General features: G+C 44.2%; 1 protein-coding gene across 1 annotated transcript in view; it reads left to right on the plus strand.

The window, feature by feature from the left end:
* PDGFRL (platelet derived growth factor receptor like) overlaps window positions 1-26,941 on the plus strand; it is a 66,955-nt gene that overhangs the window by 34,921 nt on the left and 5,093 nt on the right. The window contains exons 3-5 of the mRNA XM_019032436.4: window positions 9,713-9,864; window positions 17,191-17,484; window positions 22,769-22,908. Of these exons, the coding sequence (XP_018887981.2) occupies window positions 9,713-9,864; window positions 17,191-17,484; window positions 22,769-22,908 (586 nt within the window). The remainder of the gene's footprint in view (window positions 1-9,712; window positions 9,865-17,190; window positions 17,485-22,768; window positions 22,909-26,941) is intronic.

Consider the following 26,941-nt stretch of genomic DNA (forward strand, 5'->3'; position numbering starts at 1 on the left):
CACTTTCACTCACTGAATTCTCTTCTATTCTGTACACTGTCACCTTTAACCGTAGTTCAAGGTCACATAGCCAGTAACTGGTAGAGGCAGGATTTGAACCAAGGAAAGCTGACTCCTGAGTGCATGCTCTTAACCGCTCTTTTACAAAGGCCACTGGACATGGTCGGCCTCCTTGGGAATAGGACCCTGAAGAGTAACCACGTTTTGGTCAGATAGAAGAAGAGAGCGCTTCAGAGGGAAAGAGATGTGTGGAGGGCTCAGAGGTGAAAATGAGCCGACGTGTCTGGGTTTGGTGAGGAGCTAGATGGCTAAAGACACCGGGTTACTCGGCTTAAGGGCTGGGAGAGCAAAGGAGCTGGAATACCAGGCAGAGGTGGTAACGTGCAATTCTGTGTGCAATGGGAGAAGCTAATATTTAGAACTGGAGGTAATGATAAAATGATTTTCAGGAAAGTATATCTGATACGTGATGAAAGGCATCTGAAGGGGATGGGGGAGACATTTCTCCAGAAAGACTGATTTGTCAGCTGACAGAGGAGAAATGAGAGAGTCAATGGTGATAGCAGCCTGGGTGACAGGTGGAGTTGCAGCTCGGTGAAAAGAACTGGAAATGCCGAGAGTGGGAACCAAGTAAGAAGGAAGGCTTGCTAAGATCTGGGAGCCTGGGTTAAACTCCAGGGGAGGTGGCACAGCCTTGGCAGGTCCACACAGGCAGGGGAGCAGAATGGTTAAGAAACAGCCATGCTGCACTCCAAATGATGTGTTATACTCCAATTGGCAGTGTTTCCATTAATCAGAACAAAATAATACACAGTAGTTTTAGGCCTCTAAAGGAATTCTTGGTGGCCCTGCCTGTTGGAAATTCACATTTTAAAAAGGCAACACTTTGTAAAACTAACCTCCAGGTATTTAAATACACATGAGCCATTGTGCTTACGCATTTATGCAGTATCTGTTTCGCACTTTATAAGTAGTTTTACTTGTTTTGCTTTTATTATAGTTTTTCTTTTCTTTTCTCTCTTCCCTCTTCCTTCTTCCTTCTCCTCTCTTCTCCTCTCTTTTCTTTTTTTGAGACAGTGTCTCACTCTGTTGCCCAGGCCATAGTGCAGTGGCATGATCTCAGCTCACTGCACCTCTGCCTCCCCGGTTCAAGCTATTCTCCTGCCTCAGCCTTCTGAGTAGCTGAGATTACAAGCACCTGCCACCATACCCGGGTAATTTTTGCATTTTTAGTAGATATGTGGTTTCACCATATTGGCCAGGCTGGTCTCAAACTCCTGACCTCAGGTAATCCACCTACCTCGGCCTCCCAAAGTGCTGGGATTACAGATGTGAGCCACCACACCTGGCCCAGTTTTTCTTTTCTTATTATAAAATAACACATACTCATTTGATCTAGAAACTTAAAAACTATAAATAAGCCAAAAGGAGAAAGATCACTGAAAACCCCAAGAAACATGGTTAACACAGTAATGTTGAATCTTCTAGTTTTGTATTTAGTATAAAAAAGGTATCAAAATCTGCAAACTCTTTAATGACTAACTTTCCCCCTAATCTGTTGTGAATATTTTTTATGTGTAAAGTTATCAAAATATTCTATCTCTTTTATGATTAACTTTTTCCCTAATCTATTGTGAATATTTTTATGTGTAAAATTATCAAAATATTGAAACTCTTTCATGATTAACTTTGCACCTAATCTACCATGAATATTTTTTGTGAGTTATGGCTGTAATACTGTAGTAGGTTTAGCTAAATCTCTTGGGTCTCTCCATCTCTTAGATCATGCCCCATTTTTTACGATCACTGTCATTGCGGTAGCTGACATCTAGGTAGCAAGGATCTCTTCCTCTGGGTGGAATTGTTGGGCGTATTTTAAGGCCTTTGTTCCAGGTTTGAGGGGATTTTCTGTTGGGAGGATCGCTGGTGTGTCAGGTATGGTTTTGGTTTGTGGTGTCAAGGGGATATACGCTTCTCATTTTCTCAGAGTCTAGAGAATATCTGAAGGAGGAAGAGGAGCTTTTCCTTTGTAAAGGACCTGGATATGCTGGACAGAGGGTCAAAAAGAAGGATGACCCCAGCAGGTGACAGAGGGGAAATGAAAAGGGAAGGGGGACTTCGCAGTGTGGCGGGCAGAGTCCAGGCAGTGCCAAGAAAAGGACCTGCAGGGGTGAGAGTGATGCCGGCAGGGCTGGAGGGATGTAGCGTGTGCAGTCTCCCGTGAAGTAGTGGAGAAGTGCTTAGGGTGACTTCTTTTTCAATAATCCAGAGAAGGCCAGGCGCAGTGGCTCATGCCTGTAATCCCAGCACTTTGGGAGGCCGAGGCAGGTGGATTGCTCGAGCCCAGGAGTTCGATGCCAGCCTGGGCAACATAGAAAGCCCCTGTCTCTACAGAAAAATGGTAAAATTAGCCAGGTATGGTAGTGTGCACTTGTAGTCCAAGCTACTCAGAAGGCTGAGGTGGGAGGATGGTGTGAACCCCACGGAGGTCGCACCACTGCCCTCCAGCCTGGGTAACAGAGTGAGACCCTGTCTCAAAAAAGAAAAGCTACCTTAAAAATAATAATAAAATAATAATACAGAGGAATCTGGCGTAAGTGATTGCAGTAGAGAGACCTGAGCCACATTTCACAATGTAACTGGTTGTTGAGGTGGAAATATTGTATCACATTGCAAGGATTTTGAATAGTTCCTTGGATAGTATGCAAATGTGGAGATAGATGATAGATAGATGGTAGATGGACAACAGACAGATTGACAGATGATAGATAGATTGATAGATGATAGATCAGTAGATGATAGGCTGATAAATGATAGATTGATTGGTAATAGATAGATTGATAGATGATAGAGGAATAGAGCTATTCCAGCCTAATTTCTGATACAAGAACTATATTCACTTTGAAGTCCTTTAGTTTGCATATTTGTTTCCATGAGATCATCATGCATATTTCTTCTTTCTTTTTTAAAGAAACATAAACAGTGACAGTTTCAGTATGTTTTACCCAGCTGTCTGTTTCCCAGGATCTGTACTCTGTTCATATGGCACGTTTCCTGCATATCATTCAGCCATTCTTCTCTGACACGTTCTGAGACGGAGACTTACAGGAAACACAGGCCCTGTGTAAACACTTGAAACACAGACAAGCAAATACCCATGAGTCTTTATCGCTCTTGATTCTTGGCACAGTTCCTTGCATGTGGTAGAGGCCTAACAATTTTTCAAATGAATGTAGAATAAGGAGGATATTTGTGTTTTAATTTTGTAAACTTGTTTAGAGACAAGGTCTCCCTCTGTTGCCCAGGCTGGAGTGTAGTGGCACAATCCTAGGTCACTGCAGCCTCCAGCTCCCAGGCTCAAGTGATCATCCCACCTCAGCCTCCCAAGTAGCTGGGACTATAGGCTGGCATCGTGACATCCAGCTAATTTTTAACATTTTTGTAGAGATGGGGGTCTCTCTGTTTCCAACAGAGGCAGCACGAGCGTTCAAAGCAGAAAATCTTTGTTTATCTACCTGAGACACCCTGGGAAAGTTGTTTAAACTGAGCTTCAAATTCTTCTCTGGCAGCTCCAACACTTCCTGTGTAGCCTTGGGAAAGTTACCTAACCTCTCCAGCCTGTTTGTTCACCTGCCACGTGGGGTTAATAATAGCACCTATCTCTCAGGGCTTCATGAGGATCAAATGAGTCAAAATGGGTAAAGGGCTTACAGCATTGCTTAGCACATATTAAACACTGCTGAAGTTTCAGTTATTGCTATTAGTCTCGTCATTGCCATCTCACGGGATTGAGGAAAAGTAAAGTGTCTCTTCCGTATTGCCAGTTATGAAGTCGATGCTTAATAACTGATGGGTGTCCCGTTCTTGTTTCCTTTAATTAATTACCGGATGGTTTAGTGTTGACTTAATAGAAAACAGTGTACCATTTCTACTATGGAATTTAAAATTCTGAGCTCATTTAACTGGATCTCTCATATTTTTGTTTGTGATTTGGGAGTGTGTGTGTGTGTGCATAGCTATACTTAGCAGATTTTACAAGCTGTTAGAGGCACCATCACTCAGTCAAAATTGCTTCATTTCATTTCATTTCTGTAGGATGAAAATCCATGCCCTCTTAATTTATAAGTGTTTGTAACCTGAGTCTGTGTGACACTAGATTAGATGCTCTGCCACTCAATAGCTGAGTAACTTGGACAAGTTGCTTCTCTATGTTTCGGTGCCCTCAATCAGTAAAAGGGGAAAAATAGTACCTCCAACTTAATGTAGCTGTGAGAACCAGGGGGACCATAATAATGACAATTTCTAAAATGTTTCGAGTCTGGGTGTGGTGGCTCATGCCTGTAATCCCAGCACTTGGGGAGGCTGTGGTGGGAGATTGCTTGAGGCCAGGAATTCAAGACTAGCCTGGGCAACACAGCAAGACCCTGTCTCTACAAAAAAATCTAAAAAATTAGCCGGATGTGGTGGCACATGCCAGCTACTCAGGAGGCCAAGGTGGGAGGATCCCTTAAGCCTAGGAGTTTGAGGCTGTAGTGAGCTATGTTTGCACCACTGTACTCAAAGCCTGGGCAAGAGAGCGAGACCCTATCTCTAAATGAATAAATAAGATGTATTGAGCACTTCTCTGTGGCAGATGCTGTTCTAAGTCCTGAACTTGTTTACATAGCTTGGCAGCGTGCCTGCACTCAACAAGCATTAGCTATCATTATTGTTACTACAAGTCTGAAGAGTAGGTGAAGCCAGACTGTGGAAGACGAGCTGTAGCTAAGGACTCTGAAGGTCATGGTGGAGCTGGGATTTGAATCTGGTCAGTAGGGTTCCAAAGTCCATGATTTTATTTTATTATTGTTATTATTATTTATTTATTTATTTATTTTTGAGAGGGAGCCTTGCTCTGTCACCACGCCGGAGTGCAGTGCCGCAATCTCAGCTCACTGCAACCTCCGCCTCCCGGGTTCAAGCGATTGTCCTGCGTCAGCCTCTCCAGTAGCTGTGACTACAGGCATGCACCACCACGCCCAGCTAATTTTTGTATTTTCAGTAGAGATGCGGTTTCACCATGTTGGCCAGGATGGTCTCGATCTCTTGACGTCGTGATCCACCCACCTCGGCCTCCCAAAATGCTGGGATTACAGGCATGAACCACTGCGCCTGGCCCAAGTCCATGATTTTATGCCTTTCACCACAGTCTTCAGCCAACTTGTCGTCCAGAATAACATCGCTTTGTTCTGCACAAACTTGCCTTTTTTCTTCTCTCTGGAGACCTCCTTCCCTCGGACTGCATGCCCTCGATTTGTGCATGTTCACATCCTTCCTTTGTACCAAGACCCTCTTGGCCTACAGGCTCTTGCTGGTTACTTTCCTCGGAGTTCTCATGGCATGTTGTGTAGGAGAACTCGGGAGCAGGGACTTCTGTAGACATCCTTGCATCCCTCCTGTCCTCTCCAGCACCTCCCATTTATTTTGTACTTATTAAGTATGTGTGGGTATAATACCAATGAATCATTATCTTGTAACCCAAGGCTCACCCTTGCCCTTGGCTTGCAGAGTCTTCACCGGGGCAGACAGGAAATGGACCCCACTACTATTAACTGGCCACTGCCCCAAGTAAGATGCACCGGTCCCTATATCTGAGGACTGTCAGCTCCCTCCTCTGTGCCATCTCATGACTTAGGCCACCCCCAGGAGAGAGCAGCCTGGGCTAAATACAGGAAGCTTCAGTCCTCCACTGATGGGAGCAAGACTCTGTGTGTGTTAAGGCCAGGGGAGCGTGTTGGAAGACATGCACACACATACACATACACAGGGTCTTAAAATTTGAACACTTTCACTATGACACATGGACTTGGCCATCACTGAGATCTCTGTGGGTCAGGGCTAGATCTCCTAGTTTAGAAAGAAAAGGCCAGAGGCAAGCTGATGAGTTGGCGTGTTCAGAGCTGCTTCCTGTTAATGTGAATTCTGCTTCTCTTAGGACACTTTTTCCTGGCATTTGGTCATGACACCTTCTTTTTGCTCCACTTAAACTCCCCATTCGCCACGTTCTCCGTCCCTGGGGGTGGTGTTCAGCGGTTACACAGAAAGGAAGGGTCTTTGATGAAGCGTCTCTGTACAGACACTGGCTCTGAAGGGCTCAGGGAATCCTTGTCTCGCTTGCATGACACGGACTCAGCCTCCAGAGGCCCTCGGTCACTTCCAACCCCTTGCGTAGCCTGCTGCCTAGACGATGAGATACCATTGGTAGAAATGGACATTCTAAATCCAGGCACTGAAACTGTAATCCTACTAAATAATTTGTTTCCTGTTTTATACTGTTTGCGTAGAAGAGGGGGTGGAAAAATGCAGAACTGTTTTCCAGTGCATTTCCTTCCTTCCACCCCCAAACCTACTAAAGATACAGCATGCAGATTGCACACTGGTGGTAGGGTTATTCCCAAGTGTTAATTTTTTACGTGCCTAATTACTTTCCCAGTAGGAATGGCATCTTATACTTTCTATCACTACAGTGCTAGCAAATGCTCGGCCCAGAGAAGATGCGCAGTGAATTTACTGATTGCCTGCTGATTTGGTACCCTGGTTCTGAGCTCTACGGGAATGTGGCCAGAAATTATTGTCCACATGGGGAGACTGTCGCCTCCATTTTCCCTTCCCTTTTCTTTTCTTTTTTTTTAATTTGCTGAAATCTAGCTTCATCCTTAAAACTAGCATTGATCTTTCCATTTTTATTTTTTATTTTTTAAGTCAGGGTTTTGCTCTGTTGCCTAGGCTGGAGTACAGTGGTGGGATCATAGCTCATTGCAGCCTCGACCTCCTGGACTCAAGAGATCCTCCCACATCAGCCTCCTGAATAGCTAGGACTACGTGCACACTACCATGCCTGGCTAATGTTTAATTTTTTGTAGATATGGGGTTTTGCTGTGTTGCCCAGGCTGGTCATGAACTCCTGAGCTCAAGCGATCCTTCTGCCTCAGCCTCCCAAAGTATTGGGATTATAGGCATGAACCACCGCACCTGGCCTAGGTCGACCATTTTTTACTTGCTGTGCTAACTATCCCCAGTGCTGCATGTGTACTTTTGTCATGGCTATAGTAATATTCATGGTTACTACTATTCATCTGTAATTAAGATATAATTGGGATAATACAATGAACCAGGCGTTGCACAAGGGGCTTTGTATGTATTTTCTTATCTAATGAGTGGTATTCAGAACATACTTAATTGACTTAAGGAAGACTTGCTCACAAGTGGTTCACAAGCTGTGGGTTTCAGGGAAGTCATTTCTGCTGTCTGAGACTCAGTTTTCCCCCTCTGCAAAATAGGGAGCTGGATGCCTGCCTCTCCAGATTCTTTCCTTTTCCATCACTGGTTTAACTCAATTCACTCATGTTTAGGGAGTCCTTACTGCATACTCTGCACAGATTTGTTGCTTAGAGAATATAAAACAAATACAGTTCAGTCCCTGCCTCAAAGCTTGTACCATCTAGTGTAATGACAGGGAGCCAGGGGTATCCGAGGGGTAGAGAACAAGGAAGTCAATTATGTCAGGCAAAAGTGGGGAGATTCCTGAGAGTTGATCCTAATTAGAAGCTTCCTGAAGAAGGAGAGATTTCCGTTCAGGGTAAAGGAGGCAGTTGATGGCGTGGGAGTACAGAAGCACCACTTGGCAAAACTGGTAGACGAAACAAGCTATTCCGCAGTGAACCAGAACAGGGCTGCGTTCAGGACCAACTCACCTGACATTTTCCCTATGCTAAATGTAAACTGGTCCCGGTATTGATTCTGCTGCAAGATAAACTGCAGAATCTCAGCTACATCATAAAAGTATGTGGATGTCAGAAGAGCGAGGCGTTTGGATATTTGAGATGAGTCCCCAGATTAAAACTGCTTATTTTGGCGCCCCCATGTGCTGAGGCTCTCAGCCTCAGGGGAACCTCCAGTGTGAGGATGATAAATCTGATACATCTGGATTTGTGCCACAATATAATAGAATTAATTACCATTGAAATTGGCTAATGCTAGTGTTTAATAATAAATATGTATGCCCCTCTTCATTTCAGAAAGAAACTGAAGGGGTTTGCAAATATATTTGCCATGCAACAAGTTACAAAACACAAAAGATAAGGAAGAAAAATAAAAGAAGAAATAATAGAGTAAGGTCAGAGGAAAAGTTGAAATGCCCAAACTCTTTAAATACTTTATTAGAAGTGGGCTGTATGCATACTTTGGGCTCAGGACCTTATCAGCCAATGCGTTTTTTTCCTAAAAGAAAGTTTTTGGTTTTAACATGATAATGTAGCATGTCTAAGATTCTAAGAGTTAATGCAGAGACTTATCTTTATTGATGAAAGGGATTTTGGATATTGCATAATGCTGTGTGCTTTCATTTATGTTGACTGCTTATAAACGATTCATGAGACACAGGCTGAAAGCAAAACACCAGGCCAAGGCTTTCTGGCTGAACTTCTGAGGCTGCATAGCTATTGCACCAATGGTTTTACTTAAGGAAACCGCAGGTCTGAGGACAATTACATTCTCCAAGAAGAGGAATTCTCTTTGACATTTATTATTTCCTTTGAGGAGAGGCTTTTCTCTCTGCTTCCCCCAAACACCCATTTATCAGAAATGTACTCTTTATTTTTTAGAGACAGGGTCTTGCTCTGTCACCCAGGCTGGAGTGCAGTGGCGTGATCATGACTCACTGGAATCTCAAATTCTTGTGCTCAAGCCATCTTCCTGCCTTAGCCTACCAAGTAGCTAGGACTCCAGGAGTCAGCCATCATGCCAGGCTCATTGTTTAATTTTTGTAAAAATGGGGTCTTGCTGTGTTGCCCAGGTTGGTCTCAAACTCCTGGCCTCAAGTTATCTTCCCATCTTGGCCTCTCAAAACACTGGGATTATAGGCGTGAACCACTGCCAAACACATTCTTTTTTTTTGAAATTTATTTTAGTGGTGACACATTGGTTTATTAAAATATGTAGCAATGTATGGTGAAAATAATATTAATTTTATTTTCTTAAAACAGAATATTGCAGTTTTTTGTGATAGATTTTGCTTTTTAGGGTGGTTTTAGGTTACAGAGAAATGGAGAAAAAGATACAGGGTGGCCATTTACCTCCTCCCCTCCTGCACACAGTTTTCCCATTATTAATTTCTTACGTTAATGTGGTACATTTTTGACAACCGATGTACCAATATTGATACATCATTATTAGCTAAAGTCTGTAGTTTAAGTTAGGGTTCACATCTTGTATTGCTCATTCCTTGAGTTTTGACAAATGTATAATATTGCATTTTCACGATTAACATTTCTATGTATTTGATCACTGCATAAAATAGGAAAACAGTAAAATCCAGAAATACGGTTATGAGTAAAATTTTTTGAATTGTTGCAAAAAATATTTACCTCATTGTATTATGCTGAAAAGCCGAATAATCCATCATGTTGCTCAAATTGTTTTAGAATGAACTTTAAAATGTAAAAATGTCATTTTTTTCCTGATTTCTTTTTTTTCAGTTTTTATCATTTTTTTTTTATTATTATACTTTAAGTTCTAGGGGTGTTCGACAAGTCAAACACATTCTTATATTACTCTATGACATTGGAGAAAGACTGGGGCAAGTATGCCCAGAGAACAGTGGAGCCAAGTGTGACAGCTGCAGGGCCCCAGCCAGGTCTGACCTGCTTTGAGTTCATGTGTCTTTTATTCCTAGCGTCAAGCAGAATGAGCGCTACGGCCAGTTGACTCTGGTCAACTCCACCTCGGCAGACACAGGTGAATTCAGCTGCTGGGTGCAGCTCTGCAGCGGCTACATCTGCAGGAAGGACGAGGCCAAAACGGGCTCCACCTACATCTTTTTTACAGGTAAAATACTTGGTGCATTAATGGAACTCTTCAAACTTCTGGACTGGGCTGAGAGCTGAAGGTTCCCCCACTGCATGCTGAATAGCAAATAATGACAATCAGAGCACTTCCTGTTTGCCAGGCTCTGGGCTAAATGCTTTACATCAGTTATTTCATGTAAGTCTTACCGTAACCCTTCAGGGCAAATACTAATATTATTCCTATTTTTTTTTTTCAGATGGGGAAGTTGAGGTTTAGAGTGGTTAAATAAGTCCTTAAGGTCACACAGAAAGTAAGTGGTGGTAACAGGATTTCAACACAAACCATTTGGTTCCAGGGTCTGTCCCTGCACTCCCCATTACGGTGACCACTAGACATGTGTGGCTACTTAAATGAAAATTAAAATGAAATAAAATTAAGAACAAGTTCTCAGTGCACTTGCCACATTTCAAGTGCTCAACTGCAGCATGTGGCTAATGGCTATTGTACTAGACAGCACAGAGAGAGAACATTCCCTTTATCACAGAAAGTTCTATTGGACAGTGCTGCTGTTGACTTTCATCACTGTGTTCTCAGAACCTATGACCATCTTCTTTTTGGAAACTCCATAGGATGCTTCACTAAAGACCCCCCATTTGTCCTTTTTATTATTTTGTTTTTTGATTTTTCGGTAGAAGTGACGTCTCACTGTGTTGCCCAGGCTGGTCTCGAACTCCTGAACTCAAGCTATCCTCCTGCTTCGGTCTCCCAAATTGCTGTAGTTATAGGCATGAGCCATTGTGCTCAGCCCTGTTTGTTCTTATGAATACTATGAACTGAGATTTCGTGGGCAAGATTCCCAAAGATTGTGGCTCTTGTGTCTCCAGTCCCTGTCCCTAAGCCTCAGTGGACTGCCTCAAAATGTTCAGGTCAGAGTGGAGAACTCTTCTCTGCAGTGCAAAGTATGTTTCTGGAAGGTGGAGTTTGCATTTTGAGAAACACGTGTGCAGAATAATTGCTCAGCCTCTTTCTTCTGTAATGTTCTCTAAGTTCTGAAGTTTAGGGGATGAAGTTCTCCAGCAAAGTTCAGAAGTCAGTAACAGCTTTCAGGAATCTTACAAAGCCACCCTCGTCCTATTGTTGTCCAAGACATTTCAGGTGAAACCAGAATCCTTTGTTAGTGCCTGGGCAGGGACTTTCATGAAATTTCTCCATGCCTTGAATCCACCTACCTTTCAGACGTAGACCTAGACATAGGCCTAGACCTAGACATAGACCTATGACCCAAAGGATGTTATCCCCTGACCATTAAAGAATGTTTTAGTACAATCTTATGTATTTGTCCTTTCCTGCCCAAATAGCTCCTCTCTGGCAAGGAGATGCATTAGTAGGGTATGCTGCAGTTCTGGAAGCACATGTATCTCATTTTGATGCAGAGTTTTTACTCCTTAGTTCAGAGATCCAAGTTCTTGTCTCATGCCAGGAAAACTTAGGCACACAGACACTTAAAAGAGTGCATGGAGTAGAATTTATTATGCGAAAAGGAAAGCTCTCAGCAAAAAGAGGGGTCCTGAAAGCAGATTGCAGTTTGCTCTCTACACAATTGAATACAAGGGCTTCTATGTTCCCCCGGTAGGGCTGGGTTCCCTGTTTGTAAGAGGCGTGAATTCCTGGTGGCTCCACCCCATCCTTTCAGTGTACCTGCAGGCCCTTAATCGGAGTCACTCCACGTTGATTTATTTCCCTTACTGCACGTGTGTTAAGGGATGGAATTTTTCACTGGGGGCATGTTTAGGCAAGACCCCTGTGCACAATGACCTTGGTAGGTCAGAGGTTCTCTAAGGACCTTCCCGAATCTGCTTAGGAGAGTTCTCTGCCTCCTGCCTCTATCAATTTCATTCCACAACATCCCTGAGAAATAAGCAGAAGCTATTTTATTATCTCCAAAATACTAGAAGTATTAATGCTCATGCTGAGCCTCAATGTTCCAGGACCTGTAGTGCTACAATAAGGAGCCAAACCTATTTTTCTGACCCGGGATCCAGTGTTTTTACTGCCTTGAACCTTTTGTAGGACAAGATGAAGAGTGGACTGATAGCCAGATTCTAGCTAGCATAACTGGTGTTGTCAGGAGAATTGCTAATAATTGTTCATAGGCAATCTCTTTGGATCTTCATTTTGGAACTTGCCACACAAGATTGTAAATGTGCCCTTTGTATTATACCATGCTGTGAAGCAACAGTGGAAAAAGCAACCAACTACGATGAATAAACGTCTGTTATTCAAGTCAATGATTGATTCCACATTTCAAGTTGCAGAAGGAAGATTCTTTGCCAAGATTAGCACTGTTGTGTCTTCCCAAAGTATTGGTTGAGGTTTTGAACTGCAGGCTTAGCTTGGGCAGAATATCCTATTAATATTATGGGCTCTTGGCCAGGCATGGTAGCTCATACCTGTAATCCAGCACTTTGGGAGGTCACAGCAGGCGGATCACCTGAGGTCAGGAGTTCGAGAACAGCCTGGCCAACATGGAGAAATCCCATCTCTACAAAAATACAAAAATTAGCTGGGTGTGGTGGTGCACACTTGTGCTCCCAGCTACTCAGGAGGCTGAAGCAGGAGAATCGCCTAAATCTCGGAGTTTGTGGTTGCAGTGAGTCAAGATTGCACCACTGCACTCCAACCTGGGCGACAGAGCAAGACTTTACCTCAAAAAAAAAAAAAAAAAAAAAAAAAAATTATGGGCTCTCTGAGTTTTGTGGGCAGAAGCTTTTTGTTTTTTTTTAACTGAAATAATTTTGGGAACCAAAGAAAAGCTAAAATATATTTATTCCAACTATCAAGAAACTTTGATCAAAAAGGGATCAAAAACTTTGATCAGAAACTTTGATCAAAAAAATAAATGATGTATAACACATTTGACCTAATGTGTTATACATCATTTATTTTTTCGTATTTGTCAACAGTAAGCTAGGAGTCCAGTTGGATTTTCACTATAGGGTTTGGCAATTTGTCTTTTCAAGCATGGATGGCTTTGAGAAACCAAGATGGGCTGTTACAGAAGCTGAGGTTCTCACTGCTGGCTCAGGATTCTTTCAGAACATGTGTTTCCTGGCTACCCATGTGGAGAAATGTTTGTCATTCATTATGTTTGTATGTTTCCTAGAGTTTGATTAAAAACACTGAAGCTTCTTTTGGGGGACTGACTGTTGTTAGTGTGCAATTTGTGATTAAATAATTGCCGTATGTATTTCCTCTTTCATCTTGATCCAGGTGGCTCTTGGAAGGTTTTCCCTGCTTCTCTTCCACTTTTTATTGGAGTATAACATATGTAAAGAAAAACATTCAAATTCTCAGTATACAGCTCAATAAATTATCCTTAAGCAAACAGGCACATGTAACTCCCACCCAGATCAGGGATGAGAACATTACCAGCAGCAGGGCTTCCTCATAGTAAAAGGCTGAGGCTGTAATTTTTGTACGTAGGAAAACCACATTAATAAGTACTTTCCCGGCTGGGCGCAGTGGCTCATGCCTATAATCCCCTAGCCCTTTGGGAAGCCGAGGCAGGTGGATCACTTGAGGTCAGGAGTTCAAGACCAGCCTGACCAACATGGCGAAACTCCCTCTGTACTAAAATACAAAAATTAGCTGGGCATGGTGGCACATGCCTGTAATTCCAGCTACTCGGAAGGCTGAGGCACAAGAATTGCTTGCACCCAGGAGGCAGCGAGTCAAAGTTGCAGTGAGCCGAGATTGCACCACTGCATTCCAGCCTGGGTGACGGAGTGAGACTGTCTCAAAATACTGAATTTGCTGTAATTTGGATTTAGTTTATAGCTTGTTAACTTGCATTTATTTATTTATTTTTATTTTTATTTTTTATTATTATTATACTTTAAGTTTTAGGGTACATGTGCACAATGTGCAGGTTAGTTACATATGTATACATATGCCATGCTGGTGTGCTGCACCCATTAACTCGTCATTTAGCATTAGGTATATCTCCTAAAGCTATCCCTCCCCCCTCCCCCCATTTTTTTGTTTTTTTGTCTTTTTTGAGATGGAGTCTCCCTCCGTTGCCAGATTGGAGTGCAGTGCCACCATCTCAGCTCACTGCAACCTCCGACTCCCTGGTTCGAGCGATTCTTCTGCCTCAGCCTCCCGAGTAGCTGGGATTACAGGCATGCGCCACAGTGCCCAACTAATCTTTGTATTTTTAGTAGAGATGGGGTTTCACCATGTTGTCCAGGAGGGTCTCGGTCTCCTGACCTCATGATCCGCCTGCCTTGGCCTCCCAAAGTGCTGGGATTACAGGCGTGAGCCACTGCACCTGGTGGAGTTTTTTTTTTTTTTAATCTAAAATCCCGTGTGTTTAGTTTTCTTTAAGTAAAACATTTGTCTTCTAGATGAGTGGACATAAATACATTTGCAGGGGACATGTGTAATCTATAATTATTAAAACAAACTTCAACACTTTGTTATTGTTGATGGAAGCTACGGATTGCAAATATATTTTTAAAGCAACTGGTGTGGTCACTTATTTCAAAGTATGTATTATAGTATAAGAAGTAAAGTATATATTATAGTATAAGAAGTAAGGCTGGGAACATTGGCTCATGCCTGTAATCTCAGCACTTTGGGAGGCCAAGGCAGGAGGACTGCTTGAGTCCAGGAGTTTGAGACCAGCCTGGGCAACATAGTGAGACCCTGACTCTACAAAAACTAAAAAATAAAAAATTAGACAGGCATGGTGGCACGTGCCTGTAGTCCCAGCTACTCAGGAGGCTGAGGTGGGAGGATCATTTGAGCCCTGGAGATTGAAACTGCAGTAAGTCATGATGCTGCCACTGCACTCCAGCCTGGGCAACAGAGTGAGACCCTGTCTCAAAAAATAAAAATACAAGAAGATATTTTTGTGTTCTTAAATTCACATGGTTCACTTATTCGACTAATGGCTCTGCTTATCGCTTCAGATTATTCTACTCACTTTTAAAACAAAAGTTGCCTCTAAATCTTGCAATCATAAAATCCTAAAGTGTTATTGCTAAGAAAACATCTTTAATATTATCCACTCCAGATTCTTCTCTTGACAAATGTGGACATTGAAGCATGAGGAAATAAACTAATGCCTTTGAGGCCATGTAGATGGACTCTGTGTGAACACATGAACGTTGGGCATAACATTGACAAAGGTACCCCTTACCTAAGCCTGAAAGCCAATTTCTTACGAAGTTGCACAGACCTCCCAGCCTGATGGAAACCCATGTAAAAGACGGAGACTCTCTGAGCCATGATATACTCTTCCCTCGTCTTAGAGTCAGGAGGAAGGATCTCCGTGTTAGTGAACTTGGTACTTACAGCCCAAGAACTCTTGGCTCATGAACCATTTGATGATGTGTCCAGGAATTCTGCCCCCAACCTAAAACACCATCTAACTGTGACACAAAGAAGGCAAGTGGGGAAGAAAGCCAAGAAAAATTATTTATTTCAGGAACACTGTGGGGAAAACACAAGAAAGCATGTAATACGTATTGGGGTATCACTAGCTCTGAAGATTTCTCTTTGCAAATACTGTAATATTCCCTCACAGAATGATCCAGAAAAACAAAGGATTCAATGTACCATGCCAAAAAAGAAAAGCCACCAGCACCAACAAAAATACCCCCAAAAGCCCAGTCCAGAGTTTCTTGCCTGTCCTAAGGACAGAATTGGTAGGCCAGTCCTCGTTTCTCCCATTTCAGTAAGATAAAAATGCCATCATCTGAGCTTAAAGAACCAGTCAGAGTAATTTCAGAGGAAATGGGGGGAGATAAGAGACTGGCTGAAGATTCCCAGCCAGGTGCTGGCCAAGCCGAGAGCAGACCTGAGACTGATGGGTTCCTCCTTCAAGCCGACGCCATTCCCCTCCACTAACCTTGGCAGGCGCCAGATCCTCTGGGCTGTGTGAGGACAGGCTGAGGACACTGTCACCGTGCTGGGGCTCCCAGGGGAGCTCTGATGTACTGGGAAATGCTTCCTGGCTGGCAGTTACTGACTGTGGCGGTGGGGCTGATTTCTCCACCCACAAGCAGCAGATGGTTTCAAGGTTTTACAACTGCTAAGGGTTTAAAACTTACAATCATAAAATCACATTAGTAAGTGCTTTTCTAAATATTGAGTTTGCTGTAATTTGGATGTAGTTTACAGCTTATTAGCTTGATTTTTTGTGGAAATCTAAAATCCAATGTGCTTGTCTTCTTTAATACGTGTGTCATCTACATGAGTGGATGTAAATACATTTTCAGGGGACATATGTAATCTATAATTATTCAAATGAACTTTAACACATTTTTTTGTTGATGGAAGCTACCGATTGCAATTTTTTTTTTTTTTGAGACACAATCTTGCTCTGTTGCCCAGGCTGGAGTGCAGTGGCATGATCTCAGCTCACAGCAACCTCTGCTGCGTCCTGGGTTCAAGCAATTCTCATGCTTCAGCCTCCCATGTAGCTGGGACTACAGGCGCGCACCACCACACTCAGCTAATTTTTTTTTTTTTATTTTTAGTTGGGACGGGGTTTCACCATGTTGCCCAGGCTGGTCTTGAACTCCTGAGCTCAGGTGATCCACCCGCCTCGGCCTCCGAAAGTGCTAGGATTACAGGCATGAGCCACCACGCCTGGCCAGATTGCAAATATATTTTTAAAGCAACTAGTGTGGTCACTTACTTCAAAGTATGTATTATAGTATAAGAAGTAAGGCTGGGCATGTTAAACTTTAACTTGTTAAAGGTTAATATGTTAAACCTTAATTTAAATCTTGTTCTTTGCTTCCTCATGGTGGTGATCCATGGGCCTCATCTGGGCTTGTACTGATACCTTTTCTGTTTTCTTTTTTTTTTTTTTTTTTTTTTTTTGAGACGGAGTCTGGCTCTTTCGCCCAGGCTGGAGTGCAGTGGCGCTGTCTCGGCTCACTGCAAGCTCCGCCTCCCGGGTTCACACCATTCTCCTGCCTCAGCCTCCCGAGTAGCTGGGACTACAGGCACCCGCCACCACGCCTGGCTAATTTTTTGTTTTTTTTAGTAGAGATGGGGTTTCACCGTGTTAGCCAGGATGGTCTCGATCTCCTGACCTCGTGATCTACCCGCCTCAGCCTCCCAAAGTGCTGGGATTACAGGTGTGAGCCACTGCGCCCAGCCTTCTGTTTTCTTTAAGGAGACAGGAAGTTAAATCATTCTTCCAAAAAATGAAAAGCATTAAAGTAAAAAAAGAAACCCCAGCCTTTCCTACTCCTAAGGACTCAGTATTCAGAGTATGCTGCCAAAATCCTTAAGGGTGCTTTTACTTGGCGTCTCCGGAGTGAATAAGCCTGTGTCTTCCCTTTGCAGAGAAAGGAGAACTCTTTGTACCTTCTCCCAGCTACTTCGATGTTGTCTACTTGAACCCGGACAGACAGGCTGTGGTTCCTTGTCGGGTGACCGTGCTGTCGGCCAAAGTCACGCTCCACAGGGAATTCCCAGCCAAGGAGATCCCAGCCAATGGAACGGACATTGTTTATGACATGAAGCGGGGCTTTGTGTATCTGCAACCTCATTCCGAGCACCAGGGTGTGGTTTACTGCAGGGCGGAGGCCGGGGGCCGATCTCAGATCTCCGTCAAGTACCAGCTGCTCTACGTGGCGGGTAAGCCTGGCCACCCCTGCCTAGATTCTAGTTAGTCCCCTGGTCAGTTTCAGGTACTGCTGTTCCCTGCCTGCAGATGGAATAAGGAAGCTCCATGAGTGCCTTTTGTTTCATTGTTGTTGGGTGGTTGTTGTTGTTTTTCTCTTTTTTCTTGAGACAGGGTCCCGTTTTGTTGCCCAGGCTGGAATGCAGTGGCACAACCATTTTCTCACTGCAGCATTAAAGCCCTGGGCTCAAGCAACCCTCCCTCCTTAGCCTCCTGAGTGGCTGGAACCACAGGTATGAGCCACCATGCCCTGCTAATTTTTTTTTTTTTTTTTTTTGTCTCATAGAGAAGAGGTCTCCCTACCTTGCCCGGGCTGGTCTCAAACTCCTGGGCTTAAACAATCCTTTGATCTTAGCTTCCCAGAGTGCGGAGATTACAAGTGTGAGCCACCATGCTCGGCCCACTTATGCTGTTCTTAAAGGCTTCCCTTCTGCCCCACCACTTCTAGGATGGATGTTCTCCTTCCTTGTTATGACCCTGACCGAAAACCCCTCTTCTCCATTCCAGCCAAATCCTTCCATCGTTCACTCTGGTGCTGCCTCTGTGTTTGATCAGCAGGTCTTCTATGTCCCCAAACTCCTTTAGAGCATCCTCCCAGCCTCTTGGTCTAAACCCAAATCTGCTGTCTCCTAAGGACACCATTCACTCCCACGTCAAGGCTGGCATCCTTCTTGTACCCATTCCCACCTGCCAACCCTCATTCTCTGCCCTTCTGTTGGGAACCTCTGCTCTTTGGGGGCTCTACCAGCATTCTCATTTCCTTTCCTGTCACTCCCATGCATTCATCGAACATTTTGGCACTTGGTTCATGGCCCTGCTTGTCACTCCATTTTTAGGGTGACTTTGATATCGACTTGGTACCCACTGGCCAGGTTCATGGACCCCTCATCCGTTCCACCTCAGATATTCCCACCCTCATGACAATGTGAACATGTCAACCACAACCACTGTGACAGCAACCACCGGGGCTGACCCCAGCTCCAGTGACACAGGCTTGTACTTTCCCAGGATTCTGTGTTCATTGACTCCCTCAACCGCAGTCCTCACCTGCACCCACCCCCGTTCTTGAGGGCTTTCTGCCCTCCCCACCCATGAGGCTTAGATCCTGGGTCCCACCACGTCAGTACTCACTACCCACACCCGGCACGCCCTCCTCTCTGTACTCCCCTCTCCTGTCCAGGAAAGAACCATCCCGGATGAACACAACTAAGCTTCTCCCCATGCCTGTACTCAGAGAGTTAAGAGCTGTTGGGTCACTCCCATGGGAGGGTAGAGGGCATGGCCATGAATCCCCCATCTCTCGTCTACCCTGCCTGGTGTCGTCTGCGTTTTGTCCCGTCTTTCTTCTGTTTTCCCCAATGTGCACGAACACTTGGAGTTCTCAAATTCCCGCCTCATTCTCTTCCAGTTGGCCTTACTCCCTTCCTCTTGACAGAACTGAAACATGATCAGTCTCTCAATTAAAATTGGAACTACTTCTTTCAATGTGGCCATTTTAGTGAGGAGTTTCATTTTATAGCATTTATACATGAAATACTTTTTTCCCTGGTAATTGCCATCCCTTCCATTGTGTTGAATCCCCCTTTTCCTGAGGGTAGGGAGATCTGTTGGTCATGTCGAGTTTCCCTTTGATATCCAACAGGCTTGCTGGGTGAGTAAGACAGCCTCATTCTGGTTTCTAAAACCGTTTGTTTAAAATCTTCAGTCCCAACAATTGATCCAAGCCTGCTTTCTGCTCTTCCTGTCACATGCAGGCTCCATGGTGAGTCCAGCAGCTCTGAGTCGGAGGCCACAGTTCCCTCCGCTCCCCTCCCCTCCCCTACCCTCCCTGCTGGGGCACCAGGTTAGGGGAAGTAAGTGAGAAAGGTCAGAGCCCTAGAGCTGGCTGTCCCTGGTAATAAATGCTGACCTGGCTTGTTGTCAGTTAGCCTGATGGGAACAGATAGTGACTCCAGTGCTTTGTCACAGGTGATAGGGACTCACCTGTCACAAGCCCCCTTGGTGTCCTAGGCCCTGTCCCATGCAGCCTCGCCTTCTCCTGGACCTTCAGCTGGAGGCTGCCTCTGCTTGTACAAACTTCTTTGCTCTGAGGTGCAGCATGGCTGAAAGAGCCTGGAGTCCTGACATCTCTGTGTCTACCTGATCACCTGACTCCAGAGCACGTGGCCACCAGAACATACAGTGGAGACACAGTCTGGGCCCTCTTTACTTCTCGAAGTCCCCCACCCTGCCGTCTTGTCCAGGGCTCTTTTGCCCCGGGCTGATGGCATAGGGGCAGGCTAGGAGCAGTTGCGTTGCAGAACGCTGCAACACCCCCCGCATTCCTTGGCAAGCAGTTCTCTGAGGCCCCTCCCTCGCCTTTCTGGAGTGAAGCAACCTCTTGCCAGCCTTGCAAGGGAGGAGGGGAAATAGTTTCTCTTTTGGCACTGTGGTCCCTCAAAGGTGACTTTAGTCTCTCCGAGAACTCTCACCTTGACCAGGGGAGAGTGGTACGTGTGGGCAGAGTCCATCCCCTGCAGTGGAGCTTCTCAGGCACCCTGTCGGGGGGATCAGTAGCCCCGAGAGTGAGCTGCTCTCTGAAGTTAGAATTTGGGTTCTGTCATGCCTCGTGTTCTCAGCCATGGTGCTTATTCAGCAGGCCATGCCCCTTACACCCTGTTACCAAATCCCTCTCACAGCCCTGCTCCACCTCCCCGTGTTTTGCTGAGCCCACCACTCTTCCCCACTAGAACCAAGTCCCTGAATGAAAGAGCTCTCCATGTCCCTCTCCACTTCCTTTCCTCCCACACACTCCTCTGCCCACTCCCATCTGGCCTTCTCCCTTGACTTCCACCAAAACGGCTATTGCCAAGGTACTCGGGGACCCCCATGCCATTAAAATCTGTCCCTGTCCTCCTGGACTCCACCTCACCTGCAGGGAACAGCCTCTGCCCTGGCTCCATTTTTCCCAGCTTCCCCCACCTCCCCCACAGCTTTCTCACTCTTCTTGGTCAGCTCTTAGCCTTCTATCAACTTTGAAATGCTGGTGCTCCCCCAGGCACCCTTCTTTCCCACTCCTTGTTCTGTCCCTGGGCCTGCTTCACATCTGTACACTGGTAACTCCCAAGTGAACGGAAGTGGCCGGATCTGGGAGCGTCAGGTCCACGTGTCCGCCGTCCACCTCAGGTGTGCAATGAGATGCTTCGGGGTCCTCCATCCTCCGTGTGCCATCCCTGGCCTCAGTGCCATCCTCCCTGGACCTGGTTCTTCCTCCTCCTCTGCCTTGGTGATGGCACTACCTTCACCCAGGGGTCAGGCCTGCGGCTGGAAGCCAAGCTAACCTCCCTTCTCCTCCCGATCCTTTCTACTTTTTTCATTAAATCACTTTCAAATCCTACTGTTTCTCTCCATCCTCACTGCAAAAAAGGAATCAAGCTAGCACTGTCTCTGCCCTGGACTTATGTGAATACCTTCTCATTTCCCCTATGTCCACCTTTTCTTTCTCCACTCCATTTTCCACACTGTAGCTGATTTTATTTTTTAATATAGAGTCTTGCTCTGTTGCCCAGGCTGGAGTGCAGTGGTGTGATCTCGGCTCACTGCAACCTCCATCTCCTGGGCTCGAGTGATTCTCCTGTCTCAGGCTCAGTATCTGGGATTACAGGCATGCGCCACCATGCCCAGCTAATTTTGTACTTTTAGTAGAGATGGGGTTTTACCATGTTGGCCAGGCTGGTCTCGAACTCCTGACCTCAGGTGATCTGCCCACCTCAGCCTCCCAAAGTGCTGGGATTACAGGAGTGAGCCACTGTGCCCGTTCTCTGATTTTAATTAAACCATTCAGTAGGTTCCCACTTCTCCCAGAAACAAAGTCCAAATCCTTTGTGTGGCCTGAATAGCCTCACATGGACTCACACCTCTGTCCTCCTCCCCATCCAGGTCTCACTCCTCCCTCCCTTCCTCTCCCCAGCCCTCCTCCACTCCGCCACTGCCTCTCACCCAGGGCCATGAACATGGGCATTCCGAGCCTGCTGGTGTCTCCCTGCTTCTCCTGTTCCTGTCTCTGCAGCTCGGCCTTGAGATTTTAGTTCAAACAGCGCTTCCTCAAGGAAGCCCTTCCTGGCTCTCAGACTGTTCTATTCTGGCCTTTTGGAGTGCTCTGGGCTTCTGCTTCATAGCTTTTAACACAGCATTTTAAATTAACCATACAATGACTCACTCAGTGTCCTGCCTCTTTGCTAGAATACAGATTCCAAGGGCTCACAGATCAGGTCCATCTCCCTCCCTGCTCTAGGCCCACCTGCTAGCACATAGCCTTTCTCAAGGCTGCCATCAAAATTGCTCATTAACACACCTGTAATCCCAGCACTATGGGAGGTCAAGGCATGAGAATTGCTTGAGGCCATGAGTTGGAGATCAGCCTGGGCAACATAGACCAAAAAAATTGGAAAACTAGCCAGGTGCAGTGGCTCATACTTTAATCCTAGCTACTCAGAAGGCAAAGGTGGGAGGATGGCTTGAGCTTTCCTCCAGGATGCAGGAGTTTGAGGCTGCAGAGAGTTAAGATTGCACCACTGTTGGCAGGCGCCTGTAGTCTCTGCTACTCTGGAGGCTGAGGCAGGAGAATGGTGTGAACCCGGGAGGCAGAACTTGCAGTGAGCCAAGATCGCGCAGCTGCACTCCAGCCTGGGTGACAGAGACCCCATTTCTAAATAAATAGACAGCTTGTTGAGTGAATTCCCCATAATGAAGAAATTTGTTTCTGAAACATGATGAGGCAAAGGCACTGCAGACCCAGGTAGCACTCATGCCCAAACATCTTTCACATCTGTACATTTAGATTTTTTGTTCCTCTTCTGTGGATGGTCAGCCACACACCTATCTGCTCCCTGCCACCCCTGTGGACACCACCACCCAGTACTTCCTCCCTGCTTCTTCCCTAGGGACTTCTTCCCCCTCACCTCTTCATTCTCTTCACATGACCACTGATGGACCTCTGAGCTTCCTCTCCTAATCACAGGCTTGGAGGCTGTCCTGGGAGTCCTGGTGCCTACCCCATTCCAGACCAGCAAGGTCAACAGGTAAAGGTGGCTTCAGAGGAAGCCCCAAGTTGTGGGCTCACACTGTCCTGGCACTGGTCAGGAAGCTGTGAGAAAGGCAGAAAATTCCATCTCTCTCCACGGAAAAGAATGCATCTGCAGGTTTGTTTTCAAGGTTACACTCAGGGTCTCACTCTGCCTGTCTCCTGCTTGCTTCCAGTTCCCAGTGGCCCTCCCTCAACAACCATCTTGGCTTCTTCAAACAAAGTGAAAAGTGGGGACGACATCAGTGTGCTCTGCACAGTCCTGGGGGAGCCCGATGTGGAGGTGGAGTTCACCTGGATCTTCCCAGGGCTGAAGGTAAGTGCTGTACCTGCATCTCAGCCCTTGCGTCTCAGCCCCTGCATCTCAGCCAGCCATTTTAATTCACAGCTTTGTCCCCACCCAGTGCTACATGCCATAACTTCAGAAGTGCAAGAAACACGTGGGGCTATGTTGGGGGCCAGGGCTTGTTCGTTTTTTTTTTGAAGATGTTTCAGTGTATTTAAAAATGAATTTTTTTAAGGACAGGAAATAAAAGATTGAGTTTCATTAGTCAATTTGCTCAGTGTACCCTCTTCATATGCAGGTTGTTTTTTTTAAACCCTTAAGTAAGAAAGGACAGTAATGCTCATTGCAGCGCCATTCACAATACCAAAGACATGGAATCAACCTAAATGCCCTTCAATGGTAGACTGGATAAAGAAAACATAGTATATACACACCAAAGAATACTATGCAGCCATGAAAAAGAATGAGATCATGTCCTTTGCAGGAACACAAATGGAGCTGGAGGCCATTATCCTTAGCAAACTAACACAGAAACAGAAAACCAAATACCTCATGTTCTCACTTTTAAGTGGGAGCTAAATGATTAGAATACATGGACATGTAGAGGGGAACACACACTGGGGCCTACCTGGGGGTGGAGGGTGGGAGGAGGGAGAAGATCAGGCAAAATAACTAATGGGTACTAGGCTGAATATTAATACCTGGGTGAGGAAATGATCTGTCATTGCATGACACAAGTTTACCTATATAACAGACTTGCACATATACCCCTGAACCTAAAATAAAAGTTTAAAAAAAATAAAAGGACATTGGGAGGAAAGGGAAATGAAGGATCTCCCTCTTTCCTCCTGCCCCCACCTCAATCTTTCAATCCCATCTTCTGGGCCAACTAGAGTCCAATCTAACCTCCTCCTGGGGTCCTTCAGAGTGTTCTCTTTGTTTTTAATATATTTTGTCGTTTTTGATTTCAATAGGTTTTTAAGAACAGTAGGTGTCTGTTACATGAATAAGTTCCTTAGATGATTTCTGAGATTTTGGTGTATCCATCACTTGAGCAGTGTACACTATACCCAATGTATAGGCTTTTTTCTCTCCCCCCTCCCCCCAACCCTTTCCCCTGAATCCCCAAAGTTCATTGTGTCATTCTTATGTCTGCATCCTCATAGCTTAGCTCGCATTTAACAGTGAGAACATACCATGTTTGGTTTTCTATTTGTGAATTACTTCAATTAGAATAATGGTCTCCATCCAGGTTGCTGCAAATGCCATTATTTCATTCCTTTTTATGGCTGAGTAGTATTCCATGGCATATATACTACATTTCTTTATCCACTCATTGATTGATGGGCATTTGAGCTGGTTCCATATTTTTGCACTTGTGAATTGTACTGCTGTAAACATGTGTTCAAATATCTTTTTCATATAATGACTTCTTTTCCTCTGGGTAGATACCCAGTAATGGGATTGCTGGATCCAATGGTGGTTCTACTTTTAGTTCTTTAAGGAATCTCCACAGTTTTCCATAGTGGTTGTACTAGTTTACATTCCCACCAGCAGTGTAACGGTGTTGGCTTTTCACCACATCCATGCCAACATCGATTATTTTTTAATTTTTAAATTATGGCCATTCTTGCAGGAGTAAGGTGGTATCACATTGTGGTTTTGATTTGCATTTCCCTAATCATTAGTGATCTTGAGTACTTTTTCATATGTTCGTTGGACTTTGGTATATCTTTTGAGAATTGTCTATTCATGTCCTAAGCCCAATTTTTGATGGGATTGTTATTTTCTTGCTGATTTGTTTGAGTTCCTTGTAGATTCTGGGTGTTAGTCCTTTTTCAGATGTATAGATAGCAAAAATTTTCTCCCACTCTGTGGGCTGTCTGTTTATTCTACCGATTATTTCTTTTGCTGTGCAGAAGCTTTTTAGTTTAATGAAGCCCCATCTATCTTTCTGTTGCATTTGCTTTTTGGATCTTGGTCCTGAACTCTTTGCCTAAGCCAATGTCTAGAAAGGTTTTTCCACTGTTATCTTCTAGAATTTTTATGGTTTCAGGTCTTAGATCTAAGTATTTGATCCATCTTGAGTTGATATTTGTATGAGGTGAAAGATAAGGATTCAGTTTTATTCATCTACATTTGGCTTGCCAATTATCCCAGCACCATTTGGTGAATAGGGTGTCCTTTCCCCATTTTATGCTTTTGTTTGCTTTGTCAAAGATCAGCGTTAAGTATTTGGGTTTATTTCTGGGTGCTCTATTCTGTTCCAGTGGTCTATGTGCTATTTTTATACCAGTACCATGCTGTTTTGGTGACTATGGCCTTATAGTATAGTTTGAAGTCAGGTAATGGGATGCCTCTAGATTTGTTTTTTTTTTTGCTTAGTCTTGTTTTGGCTATGCAGACTCTTTTTTGGTTCCATATGAATTTTAGGATTGTTTTTTCTAGTTCTGTGAAGAATGATGGTGGTGTTTTGGTGGGAATTGCATTGAATCTGTGGATTGCTTTTGGCAGTATGGTCATTTTCACAATATTGATTCTACCCATCCATGAGCATGCGATGTGTTTCCATTTGTGTCATCTATGATTTCTTTCAGCAATGTTTTGTAGTTTTACTTGTAGAGGTCTTTCACCTCCTTGATTAGGTATATTTCTGAGTATATATATTTTTTGCAGCTATTATAAAAGGGGTTATTGATTTGATTCTCAGCTTGGTCACTGTTGGTGTATAGCAGAGCTACTGATTTGTTTACATTAATTTTGTATCCTGAAACTTTGCTAAATTCATTTATCAGTTCTAGCAGCTTTTTGGAGGAGTCTTTAGGGTTTTCTAGGTATATGATTACATCACCAGCAAAAAGCGACAGTTTGACTTCTCTTTATCGATTTGGATGCCCTTTCTTTCTTTCTCTTGTCTGATTGCTCTGGCGAGGACTTCCAGTACTATGTTGAATGAAAGTGGGCATCCTTGTCTTGTTGCAGTTCTCAGGGGAAATGCTTTCAACTTTTTCCCATTCAGTGTAGATGGTTTTCATTACCTTAAGGTATGTACCTTCTATGCGGATTTTGCTGAGGGTTTTAATCATAAAGGGATGCTGGATTTTGTCAAATGTTTTTTGTGTGTCTGTTGAGATGATCATGTGATTTTTTGTTTTTAATTCTATGTGGTGTATCTCATTAATGTCTTGTGTATGTTAAACCACCCCAGTATGAAACCCATTTGATCGTGGTGGACTATCTTTTTGATATGCTGTTGGATTTGGTTAGCTAGTATTTTGTTAAGGATTTTTGCATCTATGTTCATCAAACATGTTGGTCTATAGTTTTCTCTCTTTTGTTATGTCCTTTCCTGGTTTTGGTATTAGGGTGATACTGGCTTCACAGAATGATTTAGGGAGGATTCCTTCTTTCTCTGTCTTGTGAAATAATGTTGATAGGATTGATACCAGTTCTTAGAATGTCTGATAGAATTCATTTGTGAATCGATCTGATTCTGGGCTTATTTTTGTTGGCAATTTTTTAAATTACCATTTCAATCTCACTGCTTGTTATTGGTCTGTTCAGAGTTTCTCTTTCTTCCTGGTTTAACCTAGGAGGGTGGTATAATTCCAGGAATTTATCCATCTCTTCTAGGTTTTCTAGCTTGAGTATGTAAAGCTGTTCACAGTAGCCTTGAATGATCTTTTGTATTTCTGTGGTATTGGTTGTAATATCTTGTTTCATTTCTAATTGAGCTTATTTGGATCTTCTTGGTTAATTGTGCTAATAGTCTATCAGTTTTATTTATCTTTTCAAAGAATCAGCTTTTTGTTTATCTTTTGTAGTTTTTTGGTTCAATTTCATTCAGTTCTGCTCAGATCTTTATTTCTTTTGTTCTGCTATGTTTGGGTTTGGTTTGTTCTGGTTTTTCCAGTCCTTGAGGTGTGACCTTAGATTGTCTATTTGTGCTCTTTTAGACTTTTTGATGTAGTCATTTAATGCTATGAACTTTCCTCTTAGCACTGCCTTTGCTGTATACCAGAGGTTTTGATAGGTTGTGCTATTTTCATTCAGTTCAAATAAT

The sequence above is a fragment of the Gorilla gorilla genome, chromosome 7 (genome assembly GCF_029281585.2).
Source record: "Gorilla gorilla gorilla isolate KB3781 chromosome 7, NHGRI_mGorGor1-v2.1_pri, whole genome shotgun sequence".
NCBI classification, from domain to species: Eukaryota; Metazoa; Chordata; class Mammalia; order Primates; family Hominidae; genus Gorilla; species Gorilla gorilla.